We start from the raw sequence: 18,691 nt of genomic DNA on the forward strand, positions 1-18,691 counted from the left end.
CAAGTCTGAAGCGTCTTTTCCCTTAGAGAAGGAAGCAAGGATGGGATTGTGTTGTGTAATTGGATTCATTGGGAGAGAGATGGCGGCACTTCTGCTGCTGCGGTCCTGAACACATCACACCGGGACTCACTGACAGTCATGCATCAGATCAACTTGAGTGTGTATGCACTTCCAAATTGAGGATTTAGTCACGGGACACCTCCATCTTACAAATGAGCGCACAGGGCGGGAGTCATTTCCCTTCAGAGCCTTGAGCCACACGATGATAGCGGCCCGCCACGATGAACCGGCGGTGTGTCCGGCTGTGCTCGGGAGCACTCGTCTTCTTTTTTATGGCATTGTTGACTCGTGATTAATCAGATTAAAGCTGCGCAAACACCGGGAGACACTACACGAGCAATGTGGTCCACGGGGAACGATAAGAGGCCGAATAACGGGTGGCGCTTCAAAGAGGGCGAACGGTAATTACTTGAATGCAGCTTTTTTTTTCCCGCAATACAGTGAAACGTTGGTTAGCGTCATTAATTCAATGCAGAAAACTGAAAGGTACTTTTAACCCAATACATTTTCCCATAAAACATAATGTAAATCCAATTAAGCCGTTCCAGAAAGCCAGAAACATGAACACAAAACTTGTTTTTATGGTTTTACCGTTATTGTTTTACATGAAGAAAACGATGCAAAATGCATATAAATGAAGAAAGAAAAGGATAAATGAACATTTAAGGTTACTTATGCTTCCAATGAAGCAACATCAACACAAACACCACCTTTGTGTTTTGTCATATTTCTTAAACTCAATCGTGTTTCTCAAGTCAAGTCTCTGCTTTTCTTTTGCAGCAAAATAACCCGAAACGGAGCCAAAGGAAGCTGCAAATGCTTTCATTTGAAAAAGAACACAAGAAACACTATTGAATTCAAGAAATAACACCAAAAAAAACCCACAAAGGAGGTGATCTCGCTGCCACATCATGTCTATGTCAACCGTCATGTCTTGTAAAGCCAGGTAGGTCCTCAATCTGATGTGTAATCCACACCTCTTTCCGCGTCTTCCACGGAGTGATTCGCCGGCAAGTAAGCCGATGGAACGTCTCAGCAGCGGTAGTATAGACGCCAGGAATGGTGGTGGAACATTTGACTGTCTAAGTCCAATTGATGCGGTGCGGATATCAAGGAGTGTAAAGCGATCATAAATAATAACGGTGACACGTCTTTAAAAACATTAAAAACCAGTGTGCAGAAGAGAAAGCCGAAAGCCAAACACAGCGGCGCCATCAACTCTTTTTGTCTTTTCAGTGTGGCCTTAATTCCCCTTTGTAATGTTTTGATGGCTGAGTTTAATTTTATTTTTAGAATATAAAATGCAACAACAAAAAACAAGCTGCGAGCTACAAAAGGTCATCAGGTCGGACATTGGACCCCCCTGGTCTAAATAATTAACATAATTAGAGGTCCCATATTTTGCTAGTACCTAAAAAAAAAAAAATAGTTCTTGTAGCTCAAATCCTAAAAATTGTAATTTGCAAGCAAGAAACCACTGGTCTTAGGGATGGAGCCCGGGGTTCCGGTACCACTTGCTGAGATTTTCAGTACATTAACCACGTCTGCGCTTTAATGTGGTCAGCTGGAAGAATATCAGCAACCGTAGCCAAAGAAGCATCAGCGAACACAGCCGTCGTCTCACACACACACACACACACACACACACACAAGCACGCTAAGCATTCACGGCCACACAAACAGCCTGACATCACAAACTCTTAACACAACACAAAACTTTGTGGTCACTACAAAATCATACTTGCCTGTAGAGAGGAGTTTATTACACGCTTGTTTAAAATCAACCATAACACTGATGATGTAGCGACCCAGAAGTTACGTGCAATGTTAAGAGTTCTATGTTTTCTAACTGTCTGTGAAGCCGTAAACATAAAGGTAGATGTGTCAGGCTGAGTGCTTTTGTGTGTGTGATACACAAGATTGGGTCTACAGGAAGGAGACGGGAGGAGATTTTAACATAACTTTTAACAAAAGTACAATGAAAAAATATAAAACATATTTCATTTCTACTATGTTACACTTTTCTGCACTCTGTGGGTATGCTTCCGGCCTCGCCTCCACCCACCAAGACAAAGAGACTGTATGAGTAATAAAAAGGCTCACTCCGTCCACGCCATTGTTCTGTGGAACAAATGCGCCACGGTGCTGAAACCAATGAACAGAGTGAATCCTCTTCCTGCCTGTTTGGAGCCGAGAGACGAGGAAAACAGACATTCACATGGCAATATATTGAGGCCGGCAAAATGATCAACTTCGTTTCCATTTATACCGTTATTAATTCATTTCTTTATCGTCCCCGCACCAGTGCCTGTGAGACTTTTTTTTTTCTTAACGAGAACTCTTGTAACGTTTTAATCTCGTGAGACCTTGTGACACAAGATCTTGTGATACCCATATAAAAACGCCATCAACAGTAGTAGTCAACTAGTAGTAGACAACAGTAGTATCAATAAAATATTTCTTAGTTGCTCTGCAGTTGACCATTATCTTAATATTAGCGTCATAATTCCTCTTATCTGTGCTAACTTGTCCAAGAAGAAGAAATGCTCTGACTTGCTTGGGTAGAAGTGGTTTGCATGTATAAATCTATCAAGCCCTGAATATAAGTTGACCCGCCTTTTTCACACTGTTTACGATAAAAATACTGTCTTATATTTGGGTCAATGCGATCTTTAGAGATCCCATATTTTGCTGATTCATTCCTTGAGCCTACACAAATGTATTAGTTCTTGTAATTTAGTAACAGTCATTTAATTTGCAGGCACTTGAACAAGGTAGGATTATCTAGTAATAACTCACTGATCCATTAGAGGAGACGACGCACTTGTAGCATGCAGCTACAAACACAATTTGACTTTCGAGTGTTAAAAGTTTATCGTAGTTTATTAAAGACATTGACGGAAAACACTCTGGTATGGTGCCATCTACTCTACTTTCTCATCTACCCCTATATCCTTTGCCTTTGGAGAAGTCACAGCAGCACCCATCCTCCTCATTAACATAGAAACTTTCTGCAGAAGTGAAACCTTCCCTCGAGCAAAGAGAAGGCACCTATCGAGGATTCATCTGTGAACGCCATCACCCTACACGACAGTACAGTATGTTCCAATCACAGGCAAATTTCACGACTTTCTAGTTTAACACCTGCTGCTTGTGCTAGCTTGTGATGAAAAAAATGTTGACGGAGCATATTCTTATTCGGGAGAGCTAGGGAATAACTAATGAAAGAAATCTCATTTCTTGTCTATTTCAGTGACATGCTACCATGTCCCAACCAGAAGCGTCTTTATTGATCTTTGCAAGGATCCAGCTGCCTTGGCGCAGGTAATCATGTCCAGATGCCACGCTCTTCCATCCAACTGGGATGCTTTTGCACAGCTAATAATCATCTGGCCGGGATGACTCATCACTTCTCATCTACATGCTGATTAGTTGTTTCTAATGGAGACAGATGAGAAAATGTGTCTTTTTTTTTTCGTCTTGTGTGAGCAACTTCTTCCTTCTTTGCGTCATAAAGCATATACACCGACTATTCCATTTGCACGCAAGGAGAACACAAAGCCAGCTGATCCTGTCGCCGGAACAAATGACATTTGCCAGGTCACGAGGTGTCCTTTTCACACGTGTTAGCATTGCAGCATTGTATGCGTGGCTGAGATGACTGTTTATTGAGCCACATGGCCCAATGTTTGTGTTCACCCTTTTTCATGCACGGAAAAGCAAGGAAAGGGGAGAAAAAAAAGTAGTTTTTTTGCGAGATAAGCTGCTGTGACTCACTGCACTTGGTACGTTGTTAGTGTGCAGATATATAGAAGAGCTGCGTCTGCAAGGCTCTACCCTAGGAAATGTTGCACGATGTAATTGCTTTGTCATACAATTCTGTTGTTTGCACTCGGGGTCACATCGGCCAGGACAACTGGGAATTGCGCTGCGTTCAGTTGTTGTTTTTTTTAAGGTTGTTGTAAATATTAGTAGTGTTTTAGGGCATATTTTATATAAAATTCAAAGTGGACGGATGGATTGACATACTTAAAAATGCAGTGCATGTCACATTAAGAGAAGTCATTAAAAAGTCCCTCGCCACTTCACGCTTTGAATTTCGCGGCTTCACGCTATGACGGTTTTATTAAGCATATTAATAAATAAATCATGCTGTATTGTGGTTGAATACCGGGCTCTATTAGGGGTAAGGCATTTATTGTAAGCTGGAACATTATTTGGAGACAAATAAAGACATTGCAAAAACCAATGCCAACATTTTAAACATGTTCTTATCCAACTACTTTGATTACTATTATAGTTTTTAAAAAATATATATATACAGTAGTACCTCGCATAATGTAAACCTTCTTTTACGTAAATTCCACTGAACGTAAAGAATTTCTGTAAAGTTTTGGCATCGTATTACGTAACAAATTCCATATAACGTACAGCGTCAAGTCGGTGCAAGTTCAGAAATTCGATTTAGTTTTAGTTTACGTGTTACTGTGCAGTCATTAAGTTAAGTTACAAATTAAAATTTTGCACACGGCATTATCGTGTAGTGCGTGTGCGTTTGTCTGTGAGACCAGCTGACTCTTAGACTCTTTGAGTCGCATTTCGACTACGGCTAGTCCTCCTCCAACTCCTCCTTCTGCCTCCACTTGCGCTCCTGATCAAGACATCTCGTGAACGGTAGGATTGTTTTTGTTTTTTCAGTTTTTTTCATTTAGAGTAATCTTATTTATTACCTTATTTTATATTGGAATGTTACTCTACTATGTTTATGTTAACGTTTTCTTATATTTTCCCGCCATATTTGGTGGACTTTGAATATTTCGAAGTGCCAAGGGGGTGAGTTTGGGAAGATCTTGGAATGGATTAGGCTATTTACATGTATTTTACGCTTCGTATAACATAAAAACCCTATAACGTAAACATTATATATATATATATATATATATATATATATATATATATATATATATATATATATATATATATATATATATAAGAGAATTTTGTTTGCAATTTAGATTTAAATTTGTACAGTACAAATGCGTTTTGAAATATAAAAAATATTTTTTTCAACATTTTTCCACCAATTAATAATGAGGCCTAATTTAAATGATGTATGACAAATTTATATGTATCATTTTTTTTGTTTTTTTTCATCAAAGCCTCTATTACTAATATTTCTATCTTTTGTCCCAGTTCTCTCGCTAATTCACGCCTGGTGAGTAGACATCGGATTCTCAAAGCATTCAGTTGATCGCAACTGGACTGTTCAGGTTGTCTTAGAAGACGTTTGGCCTCTCATGCGAGCAGGCTTCATCAGTTCTTCATGTCGAGACTCTGTGGTCTCCCTGCACCTCAAAGAGAAAGAGCACTCTTCTGAGGACAAAAACATACACATTCTTGACAGAAAAGAAGGATGTTTGGAAAAGGATTGAGGGAAGCCATCTACGTTAAGGTTGAGAAGCCATCTCTGAACAGATGGGGAGGTCTACGACGCCACCTTTCTTCCACATACAATGCTGTCCTTTCATCCCGTCCTGACAGACTATCTTAGTCATTCTGCCTCTAACAAATAAACAAGGCACAGCTACCTTGGTTTCAGGTGGGTCCATGAACATCATTACATCTGAATGGGATGCTAATGAAGAGGCCCCACTCCATTGTATCCTAACGATAGTCATTTGACACCAACCAGAGCCAACCATTTATGTCTGCACTTGCCTCCTTTTTTAGAGGATAACTACATTGCATCTTGCACCAAACTCTCAGACTGGAGCTGTCCTATCTAGTCTGACTGGTGTGTGTCCCGCCTTGTCTTTGAGCATGAACTGCTGAAGCCTGCTCGGATGAGAGACAAAACGTCTTCTAAGACAACCTGAACAGTCCAGTTTGATTGACTGAATGCCCTGAGAATGCAATGACTGGATGCATGAGAGTATTCACAGGCAGACATCAGATTATTCATTTGTTCTATTTGTGCAAAGTTTTAAATATTTAGCAGCACACTCCCTTGAAACTCGGATGTAAAAGCTTTACAGATGCCGTGCGTGCTGTTCAGGCAGTAAGCAAGATTAAGTAAGATATAAGATATTTTTTATTACCAGGAACTTTCTATGTTAAATCAGTTTGCTTATCTTAAGTAATATGCACTAAAATCTGTGCTGTACTATATACTATAATCTGCAAATAAAATGTTCTTGTTCTGTTAGAAGATTACGTTGCTTATTTTGAGTGTGTATTTTCCAGACTATAAATCCCTCTGGAATATAAATTGCATCAGTCAAAAAATTTATTTTTTTACATTTATAATCCGGAAATTATGGTACATGGGTGTATCACAATGAAAATTAATCAGAAAAAAAACCCAGGTTGTCTTATAGTCGAGGTCTTCAGATTTATGCATGCAAACCAACAGGAGGTGTCAAATTACTTTAAATTACCAAGCAAGTCACAGCTTTTCTTCCTGTCACTCGCACACGCAGACACACGTGTCCTGGCGACACTGAGAAAAAAGGGACTTAAAGGTTGTTAGCAAACAACAAGGCTGGAGTTATGACGCTAATTTTAAAATAATGGTGATCAATGAAGCAGAGGGCAGAGACATATTCTATCAATTTTTATTGCAATCGACCAGTTATTGAAACTATTTTTTTTTTTTTTTGCTTGGATTTAAGTTTTTGCAAGGTATCTGAGGTGCTGCGTTTATTTACTCAAGCAGCATTAAATTACTGTACAACAGAGGCCACTATTTGAGGAATTACTGGAGCCTAGAATTAATGGAAATACGTCATTATGGTAACGCTCCAATTTAAGCAGCTTGGCATTACAGGAAAAGGAGGAGCAGCGTGCAGTAGTGATGGCAGGTTATTGGGACACCATGATAAATAGTATGTGGCGTGAATAGACACGGCTGCTGAAACGACTTTGTTATCATGCAGGAAGTCATTTTGTAATTTTCTAAAATGCGAGAGCCACACTGTTTTTATGCTGAAATGTGGATGGAAAAGGCTTCAACAATGTGCTGTACACAGAGTTCCCGCCTTACGTGGGCTCTGTGTGGTGCCAGAAAAACAAATGATAATGTAGTTATTATTTTTCACACCAGTGTGCTGAACTAACTGCTGTTTTTTTGGGGCTGCATCAGTTTCATTTGTATTCAATGACTCACAGAAGGTACATGATGAGGCCAATCATACATATTGATTTTGTTTCACCAGTCAAACGACTGATATTCTCCATCCATCGCTACGTTATAAACAAATCATCAGGAAAAGTCCTCGGGTCGTGCATCCCGTTGTCACGTAACCCTCGGTCATCTGGGGATGGATAGTGACTCACTGCCGTATTAACACGTTTTCTTCCACACACATACAAAAACAATGTGGCTTCCGCCTGGAATTTGGGCTTTTAACAAATGAGGTGAACGCAGCAAATGTATTCAAGCTGCTTTGCGAGTTGTTCTAATTAAACGCTGCATGCCGCCAAATAAGCAACATAGTGAATATTCATCCTCCAGCAGCTCGGCCTTTGTTTAAAAGTAGAGCACTGACATGCACTGGCACTGGCAGGCTTCATTATCACATGTTTAAGGACTAAATCTCATCCCAAATCTTTGTCAAACTATTGCAATCACCCGTGTGAACAACCATAATCATTTTTTAAAAATAATTTTGGGCTGTCTTCTTTTTGTCGCAAAACCGCATCGCCATGAAAGGAACTAAGAAACTTGAAACTGTGTGACAAGACCAACGAATGATACAAAGGTGGAACCTTTGTTAGCGCCATTAATCCGTTCCAGAAGGTACGACTCAAACTGAAAGGTAGTCTAACTGAATCAAGTTTGTCCATAAGAAATAATGCAAATCAATCCATCCATCCATCTTCTACCGCTCATCTGAGATCGGGTCGTGGGGGCAGCAGCCTAAGCAGGGAGGCCTCGATGACGTCAGGGTTTCCGAAACATGTAATTGATCGTGGCGCACCGCCACGGCAAAATAAATGCCGCCACACCTTCAAAATGAGTTGTTTTTTTATTTGAAAACAATGTTAAGTTATATATTGTATGAATGGATGTAAATGCTATATAGATACATACTGTATGTAGCTTATTATTTGTGCACATATTGACCACAATTAGTTTGAAAAAGAACATATATATATATATTAAAAATGTTTCACTACGCTTTATTTTGGTAATCATGCGCCGGAATCGCCTGTTTGCTGTGTTGGCATTTGCGCATGTGCGACCAGATAAAAGTACGCAACCCGAGGGACGCATTCTTTCCTTATTCCTGTGAGAATGAAAAATAGTCTGTAAACTGTTTCAGTCAATTGATGAACGCTACAAATTATGTCAAAAGGAGTGGGCCACAACTTTGTTGATCGGTGCAAAAAGCATGTGGTTGAGCTGAAACTTGATAAGGGACAGTCAACCAAGTATTAGTAGGGGTGTTTGTCTATTTTTGAGCCTGTGTAAATTAGAGACAATCAAAAATAAATTCAAACTTGTGCCCTCAATTCATGTTTTTAAAAATCATTGAAGATGAATGTTGTATAATGATTTAACCCTGCAAAAAGAACGGTCCAAATAAAGCACAAAAAGCCGCAAATTGCAACGATATTCATGCTCATGGTGAGTATGTGTAAACTTCTCCTTTTATTATATGCTTTTTTCATACGTAAAATGCTGTTGTAGGCGTATTCTCTTTACCGTTTCGACATTAGCAGACACAACATCCGCTTTAACTCTTCTAATTACTCAATCATATAACTCACTAAAATCCGGCAAGCTGTCCCATGCGTGGCTAAAACGGAATGCGATGCACAATATTCATTTGCCAATTACATAATCAAGTTTAAAAAACAAGCTGTTCTTCCCGACCATGCACAGAAGGCAAAGCGGACTTTGAACTCGTGAGAATGGATCTGCAGGCAGGCATGAGTTTTAGACAGTGATGCTAACTGTCTCATGAGTGCTCAGCCCACTCTGGTTTCATTCCCCGACATATTTCAGCCGTGGATGGTCTTCAGTGTGAATGGCGTTCTGCCAAATAAGATGCTTTGTCTTCTATTTTGCTGCACTCTCAAACGTCAACCTCTCCATTCCCTGATTAGCACAAGGGTTACTCAAAACAAGGAAGAGAAACGGCCCCGTCGTTGCCTGTCATCACAGGTACCCTCACGATAAAAAGGCAAGTGCTCCACCCCCACCGCCCCCCAAAAAAACGCCTTATCAGGGCGCCGTCTTTGGTTGACACGTCTGACATTTTGACAGCTCCGGTGGAAATAATCCCAGCGTTTTCTGAGCACATTTCTGAGTCAGCGCCTGGCATCATTATCAGTCAGAATGAATGAAACAACCCCAAAAGAAAGAAACAACAACAACCGGTGCATCCATATCATTTTGGAAGGTTTGGGAAGACACATAGAAAAAAATGGCCCACGACACCTGACTGACTGAGAGCCTCTAAGCCTGGTTCAGTTCCATTTGGTTTGGTTTGTGGATTGCCGAGACGTGAATGATTTACACTGTACACAGCATCATTGCCATCGCATGATTCATCACAAGGTTTGGACATATTAGTCGTTGTTGTTGTTTTTATTTTTTACATTTCTTTGACAAATACCGTTCAATTTATTTGACTTTTAAAACATTTTTATTTAACTAGACTGAGATCGGGTCGTGGGGGCAGCATATAACTATAACTTAAAAAATGTCACTCTGAATGTTCTGAACTCCTGTTTCTATGCCATAGCATGGATTGCATCTCTGTGTGGAGTTTGCATGTTCTCCCCGTGTTTGTGTGGGTTTTCTCCGGGTATTCCGGTTTTCTCCTACCGTCAAAAAGCATGCATGTTAGTTTAATTGGCGACTCTAAATTGTCCATAGGTATGAATGTGAGCGTGAATGATTGTCCCTGCGATTGGCTTGCGACCAGTCCAGGGTGTACCCCGCCTCTTGCCCAAAGTTAGCTGGGATAGGTTCCAGCATACCCCCGCGACCCAAATGAGGATAAGCGGCATAGAAAACAATGGAGGGAGATTGATGATGAATTTCCCCCTGATTTTTTGGCGCCCCCTAGAGGCCACGGCAATCTTACCATCTGCCAATATTGCCTGATGGGGCAGCCGGCCCTGCCCGTGTATACACTTCACAGAAGCTAGCTTTGGAATAAATAAATAAATAAATAAACCAGGCTTTGCAACACATCTTAAAATAAAGCCTGGTGCTCTGCCAGCTATCTGTCAATCAGCTACAGATGTGGGAGCTATAAATCTGATTGGTTTGTGTTTCTTCAGTGAATAGGCGAACCTAACTGTTGCTGTTAAAACGGAACTGTAACGTTAGCACCGTAGCTCACATAGCTATGCTAGTGTTGCTAACGTTTGTGTGGTCCTGTTCCACTCACTCACTTAATGTCACGTTGTTGTTGTGTGTGACATATGGCATCTATTCCGTTGGACAAGTGCAGAGTTAGTGTATATGTAAAAAGTGGATAAGGTGCAATGTAGCGCTTCTTGGAGCCACACACTTGTGGACAAACACAGCTCATTAGCATTAAAGCTACAGACACACAAAATGGCATGTTGCCAGAAGAGCTTACTAAAAGCACTTTTAGACGGTGTAAATTCCAGCATCACACTTATTTTAAATTGTTGACAAATAGTATAATATGGGACGTTTGACAATGGAAACACTGGAAAAATGCATACTGTACTGAACCAAACTTTTGGCAAGTGGACAAAAGCATTTTGTTTATTAAGTGTGTCGAACTACACTACTTACACACAAGAAAAGCTACCCAGTTGCCTTCCTCTTCTTCTAAGCTTGGACTTGGCAGGAGAAGGATGTAGACCAAAGTCCTTACGCTGTAAAGTCATCCCAACAGCCCCATCGCCCTCTCACCTGACACAGCAACATTATCTTGTCTGGTGATTAAGTAAATGCGGCCGCTTAGGACTAAGAAGCTACTCTAAGGCCATTAGTCAAGCAGATAACAGTCCTACTACTGTCCCACTCGGCAGTATCTCCAGTCCTTGCTGGGCCGGACTATTACAAGCAGAATGGGACTCAGTGGAGGGCAGACATGCACCAAAGACAAACTTTGATGCCAGATAACGGTAGACACTATTATACCATATTTGAGAAGCACAGAATGGCAAACGTATGTAGAAGACATGTTTTTTTGCTTTTAATAACCAAACAACAAAAAGACTGGACTGCGCAACACAAACTCGCGATGGGATTTCAACTACTGTGGGGAAAATTCACGATCAGTCAGTTTATCGCGGTTAATTGGATCAAGACCCGACCGTGTGAATTTCCGTTAAGTAGGATTCCTTATATATAAATGGAATATTTTCAGAGTTAGAGCATAGAAAACCTGTTTACGACCTTCTAAATACGGGTTTTAACATACTTAGAGCCCTCTAGACATGAAATAAAATCTCTATAGTCACCTTTACACTCGTATTACCCAATATAGTAGATATAATAACAGAAAATAAGCTATTAAGACATAAATGTGTGTTACTATAAATGTGTTCCCTGGGGGACCTGAAATAGAGGCGCACAAGAAGTGACATTGTGGGGTTTCAGTTGAGTTTTGGGTGGGGGTTGTTGAGTTTTACCTTGGCATGAGTTACTGCAGCAACAGTGTAGGGATTTTTATTAGGGATTATTGTGCCTGTTGTGGGATCATTCAAACCTGCAATAAAAGCCTTTTGTTCCGGCAAAGTCTGGTCTTTGTGTGTCTCACTGAACATTACAGTAACATCACTGACACCTAGTCTTTGATCGTAACCCCCATGAATAGCGGGGATGTAGAAGTTCGCAAGCAGAGACTTCTTTTTGTTCGAAAATTCCCTATGGTTTCTGGCGTAACAGTTGCACAAACAAGCCCAGGCAAGAATTCTGCCATCCTTGCATCTGTGGTAAATATAAATTCATCATATAAGCATCACCCTCCCGTTCCCTGTGAGAGCTATATATAGGTGCGCTATCACACAGCTGCCGTCTCAACATGTCACCAGGCTCTTTCTGCTTTAAACTCCTCTTGTTTTAAACTCTAACACAGACTTATTCTCTATTAGTTTTCACTGAGAACCTCCTGTGGTGGCTAAAGCACTTCATGCAAATGATGCCACGCAGGGGTGCAGCTAATTAGGATTTTTACATGATTCGATATTGATCCCAATGAGGCAGTATGTGAGATTTATTCAGGACGAGAGGTGCAGCGCATATTTGGACTGTTCATTAGGTTTTTTGCATGACTGCAGATGAGTTCATCATCGTTTAATAATGTGTGGCAAATGGTGGTGTTTCCACAGTTTTGTGTACATAATCAGGATGAACTGTGACAGTCATTTCGGTGCAAACAGAGGAGTGTTTGTTTGCATGAATAATGCACGGTGGAATTGGGATCACGTGGTTGCCACGAAAAGTAGAGATGTGATGCTGAGGAGAGCTGACGTCTGTTTGCATGTGGAAGCGCGCAAGTGTTTGTCGGGGCGGGGGGATGAGAAGGCAAGAGACGTCCTGAGGCGAGCGTTTACAATCTGCATCACCTAGGAGGACTGTGCGTGCTTCCACACCATCACGTCACTCTGAGTGGACAACAGCGGTCTGTTTCTCCACGGCTGAGGAGGCGGACAAACCCTAACGTGTTTGGGCTCCTTATCAGCTTGGAAAACTGCCAATTTCCCCATGTACGTGTTGGAATTCATGTTTCCCCTCAATGAACCGCAGCTCCGCCAGTGCCAGCAGCAGTCGTGCAGCCCCAGGCTATGACGCTTCAACCACCATGCTTGACTGTAGGCAAGATACAATTATATTGCTACGCACTTGTGTTGCCAGCTACTTAGACAATAAGTTCATTTCTACAGTATTGTCCTATGAGAAGATAAACTGTAACATCACATCTACTATCAATGTAATTCGCATTGTGTTTAACATCTCTATTGTAAGCTTCAATCACGAGCGTGCCTGCCTAATTAGCTTACCAACTCTCACAATTCCGAGTGCACCTAAAGAGCGCACAGTCAGAGCGGAAAGAAGAAAGGAGACAGAGCATGACGTTCTTCATTGCTCTGTGTTAGTTATATGAATAAGTAAGTAAGTTTCACGATTATGTTGCGCATGAAGAGTGTTTAATCTTTACGATTTCATTTATATTGGTCTTCCAATCCCCGCGCTGTGAAAACCTGTCAATGTAGATAGAGTATGTGCGTGCCAGGATGAGAGAGTGGGGATTCCCCCCAAAATGAGGTTTTATTGCTGGTTGTATGTACTTTTGTACTTTGGATACTCTATCATGTTTGTTAAACTTTCCCTTTAAAATTTGGTTTCAAATTAATGTGCAGACTTAAATCATAGCGATTGCAAGTGGAAGGATCCCAACATGCGGATGAAATAAAAGATATGTAGGAGGAATACTTATCTGTTTATCAGTCCTCTATCAAAATTTGACCATGCAAAATACACATTTTTGAACCAGAATTACTTACTTACTATAAGATTAATTCAGCAATTAATCAGGTTAAATATTTCAAGTTAATGAAGATTAGAAAAGGTTTATGTTTCTCAAGTGTGCAGGATTAGGGGGTACGTGTCTGTTTGGGAACCACTGCTGTATGTAACTGTCAACAAGCTATTTCCCATCAATTTGGAGACAAATGCAATCTCTGGGGGGGATGCTAAGACATAAAGTTTGTTTTGTTTTTTTTTTTTAGAAAAAATGATAGACATGCACCTGATGGGCACCGTAATATATTTTTACAGTAAGAATTTTCAACTCAGGATGTAATATAATCAGCTATCGGTCCAATATCAGCATCTAAAATCTCCAATATCAGCACTCACAGATACAGATACAAGCAGTCCCTTCCACAGTCTGCTCCAACACTTCTACCCAGCAGCGCCCGGGTAGAGCCCAAGTGGTCACAACAAAAGCGTGTGGTAACCTGCTGGCAAGAGTGACGTCGAAGTTTGAAAAAAAAAAAAAAACGGCGCCCCTCACACAGTGGCACAGAACCGGGGAAATTCAACCCGACCAAGCTCAGTGCGAATCCGAAGCAGCACAAAACACAAGGATCCTCGCAATACCATAATAACGCAATATTTCCATGAATATGTCACCTTTTACTTTGTAAAGTTGTGGAATTGCCTTTTGTGAGGTGCATTTTCTGGCAGGCAATTCATAATGTCTATAAAACGTTTGGAGCATTTCTTGAAATTCTGTCTTGTCAGCTGTATTAAAGAGAGGCATGACTTCCGCCATGTATTAAACTACAGTATACTCTGTCAATGCACACTATGTAGTTTTTGTAATGTAGTTTTTGCTGTAATATTTTGAATTGTATCTGAAATGAAAAAGTTGTATTGGGACACATTTTCAAGAAGACACTCTAAAAACATACCAGAGCTAAATGCTTACGTTTTTAAACATTTTTAAACAACATTTCCTCAAAATTTAAGCCCAGCAATACCATTTTTGGCCAATGAGGAGAAATATGATCTTAGAGGAAAATTAAACCTAAAACATTTATATGCGAGAACAACGCTGAAAACCCATAGCATTTCCGTGTGTGGAATTAAATTATGGAACGGATTGAGTAAAGAACTCAAACAATGTACAGAGATGAGCAAATTCAAAAAACAATACAAGCAGTTGATGTTTGCCAAATACAAGGCAGAAGAGTCCTGATTGTTCTGTCAGGTTTGTTATTTTATTTTATTTATTTATTTTTTTATTTTCTATTTTATTTTATTTTATTTTATTTTTTATTTATTTAATTAAATTTTATTTGTTATTTATTTATTTCTATTTATTTATTTATTTTTTTTATAATTTTCTTTGTTGTGTTTAAAAAAAAAAAAAAAGCTTTGTTCTTATTTATTTATTTATTTATTTAGTATTGTCATCATATTATCATTATTATGAATATTCTCTCTTTTTTTGGGGGGAGGGTTATCTCACCGTTATCTATTATGTGTTATCCTGACTATCACTGAAAACATGACATGGAATCCAGGAAGTGAACTACATGTACTGTACTAGATGTAGAATGGATGGGGGGTAGGATTAAATAAGCTTTGCTTCTTCCTACTCCTTTTGGACATGTGGAACTGTCAAAAAATGATTCACGAGATGTATTCCATTGTAACCTTCATGTTCAAATAAACTAAACCAAACCAAACCAAACCAAACCAATGTTGAGATCTCAAGTACTGTTAAAAACACACAAAATGTCAGCGTGATTCAAATATAACTGTGACCTGTGTTCTGCGCATGAAGAAATATCAGATGACTATAAGTTGAGTGTTTCTCCCTAGTGCGATGCAGTGATACAGCAATATGTATGTTGCAGGTACCAGTTACAAGTCTAGCTAAAGTAACAAACCTCAAAATGTAGCGGAACAGTGAAATCCGCCTCATTCTCAACACCAACACATGTAAACGGAAGCCAGCAGTGCCAAAACGAACAAAGAAAAGAGTAAAGAAAAAAGCGTCATACTTACAACCATACCGTTTAAGGACACCCAGCAGTCAGGGGGGAAGTCTTGGAGGAGAGGCACCAGATACTGGAGACATCCATCCCAGTGACACAGAAGCAGCATCATGCCTATCAAATTAAATATTCTTACCACAGCACTAGCCAGGTCATAGGTCATGTGGAAAATCTGTCGAGAGACAAAGTAGAGAGTCGGTTAGATGCAAAACCATGCACTGACATTTTAATGGAAAACTGCACTTTTTTAAATTTTATTTTGCCCATCATTCACAATCCTTATGTGAAACATGAACACTAATTTGTTTCCCTTTTCTGTGCGTTCTAACGAGAGAAAATGAGTTAGTATTAGCCGGCTAACAATGCACATCATGGGAGGTACCTATTTTGATGCTAAAGCTCGAACAAAAAACCCTAAAAAAACAGTGTTCCATTTACATAATATAATAATATTATTAAATAATAAATAGATTTATCTGGCGGAGTAACACGACGCCACGCTCGTCTCAGCGTCACACACAACATCTCAAGCCACTGCAATGGGACAAACGGAAGAGTGGATACTACTGGCTCTCAATTTTCCTACGAAGACTCAACAAGATGCTCGTTTGCTGTCAGCATTTTTTACCTGAGGACTGGAGCACAAGGCTTGTGCTGGACGACACAGCCATCCCCATGAGAGCCGGCATTGTAAGTGCCATCGCTGTTTCTGTGCTGCTGCTGTTGACGGGAGTAGCGTTAGCTCAATGGGCTATGGGAAATCAATGCGCGTGTAAAAGAAGGTTTGGTAATGTTTTAAATCATCAAAATACAGCAAGATACTGTAAATATTACATGTTATCATCAATGTACTTGTTAATGCATGATCACAGCATGTATATAAAACGATAAAACATTGTTAGAGGGTTTTTTTTAAGAGGTCTTCATAGTAAAAATAGCTACCTCCCATTAAGTGCAATGCTAGCTGGCTCATACCAACTCGTTTTCTCTCGTCAGAACGCACAGAAAAAGGAAAGAAATATGTGTTCATGTTTCACATAAGGATTGTGGATCATGGGCAAAATTCCCCAAAAAAGTGCAGTTTAAGCGTCACAAATATACAAATCAAATATTCACAGATGCAGACAAAATGGACCTGTTTGGCCACCTGAGAATTTGGTCGCCACTGGAGAGTTTGTGCTGCACTCGCAGATGTCGAGCTGTGCATAATTCAACGTGGCCGCACTCCAAAACAAACTGGCTCGAAGAAACGCACATGGAGGACCACTTACAGTAGTACTGTGCAAAAGAAAGGTTAACCCACTGTAAGGTTTATTTTTTTTAGTAATGCTATAATGACCATTTAAATATCTATTTATAACTGGGCTAAATCCGAACTATCAACAAAAATGCAGGCTACTTTCATTATGATTTTTTTGGTACAATGATCATTCGAACCAAAATGATCACTATTATCATGTTATCCGTATTACACTATATTGTTCAAATTTGCTGAAAATCTGCTTGAATTGTGTCCGTAGTAGGGGTGGGGGAAATAATCGATTCTTAGATGCATCACGATGCGGTCACTGACGATTAGTAATCGCTTCATAAATGTCAATAATCGATGCTGGCGAAACAAAAAACAACAAAGTGCCGCCCGGACAGTTTATGGCGGTGCATCTAAGACGCCACCAGAATGGCTGAAAGTAATCTCCGATCCGCACCCGCTGGATTTAAAGCGAGCGTCTGGAAGTACCTTGGCTTTCACGTAGTTGAAGCTAAAACTGAGCTGCACAAGTGCCAGACAATATGCAAGCTGTCATACAAGCTTAAAATGTTTTGGGAACATGACAAATATGAACAACCACATAGCACGTTTCCACTCGAACGGCCAGCTGAAGCTGAGGCCGACCAGAGAACCATCGAGCAGGCGATAACTCAATTTCCACCCGACTCGGAAAAGGCGATGTCATGTCACCGTAACAGCGCACTTCATTACTGATGACCGGACGCTAGTGTCTCATGTGCTACGAACGAGAGGAATGAATGAATGAGAGCCATGCGGGTGCGAATATGGCTGAGCTGTTCAATAATGTTGCAGAGGCATGTTGAGGTTTTGAACGTGACAGTCAGCGCCAGACTTGCAGACACTAAAGGAGTATGATTACTGTGTGAAATGTTACCACAGTTTATCGAGTAACTGTATACTACATCATCCCTACTACAAAGTTTTGTGGAAATCAGTTCTTTACGTTTTAAAAATATTTATTTTTCCTGTAATATTTACGGTTTGACTACAACTGCTACAAAAAGCAAAACAAATGACATCGCATCAGATGTTAATCCTGATAATAATGATGATTACATTTTGAAAGAGCACGATAACCGTCTGTAATTTTATTACGGGTTATCGATAAACCATATACCGTTCATTCATACCTACTATAAATGTTTCATGATAATCATTTTACATTTTTCTTCCAATATTTTTTCTGTACTATATAATACTACGAAAAAGTAGTAGCTCCTAGTGCTATCTTTCATCAAATCTTTAACAGTTTGAACGTAACAATCTGATGGTCGCAGGATCACCAGGGTGGGACATTTCTAGAAAATAGAATGGAAAAGCGGTTTTATTTACGTACGGAGTCTTTCATTAGCATAATGGCCCAATTACTTCATTCCAGGTTAGCTATTCCATAATTCCTCCAACTAAGACTTAATTTCTTCTAGTTAAATATGAATAGCGATAGTCGCTGATTGGTGAGTTCGGGTAATAAACCCGTCGCATTTGGCGATCCGTGGAATGAAATATTTTGGCTAATTGCCGCCTATTTTTAAGTTAATGGTTTCCCTTTCCCCTCCAAGCACCTATGCTAATTAATCAGGAATGAAATGGCTGATTAATTGGGCCTATTTCGTGGGTTAGATTGCGTGATTTTACGTTCACGTCAAAAACGGTAGGAAGGCATTAATTCACGTCAAATGATATGTGGGATTTTCAGAGTAAAATAAAGTAATTATGAGGATTATAGTATCGAGCTGGACAATTAAGCTTAACTGTTGAGGGGGCGCAATTTTAGACAGCGAAGGTCCCGTCATTACTGTTATTCTTATCAAATACAGTACATAATGTCAAGTC

At 39.9% G+C, this 18,691-nt stretch overlaps 1 protein-coding gene across 1 annotated transcript in view; it reads right to left on the bottom strand.

Moving 5' to 3' along the window:
* The window catches only part of LOC129170197 (potassium/sodium hyperpolarization-activated cyclic nucleotide-gated channel 1), a 90,309-nt gene that overhangs the window by 30,670 nt on the left and 40,948 nt on the right, over positions 1 to 18,691 (bottom strand). Inside the window, exon 3 of the mRNA XM_054757484.1 lies at positions 15,578 to 15,739. Coding sequence (XP_054613459.1) covers positions 15,578 to 15,739 — 162 coding nt within the window. The remainder of the gene's footprint in view (positions 1 to 15,577; positions 15,740 to 18,691) is intronic.

The sequence above is a fragment of the Dunckerocampus dactyliophorus genome, chromosome 17, assembly GCF_027744805.1.
Source record: "Dunckerocampus dactyliophorus isolate RoL2022-P2 chromosome 17, RoL_Ddac_1.1, whole genome shotgun sequence".
NCBI classification, from domain to species: domain Eukaryota; kingdom Metazoa; phylum Chordata; class Actinopteri; order Syngnathiformes; family Syngnathidae; genus Dunckerocampus; species Dunckerocampus dactyliophorus.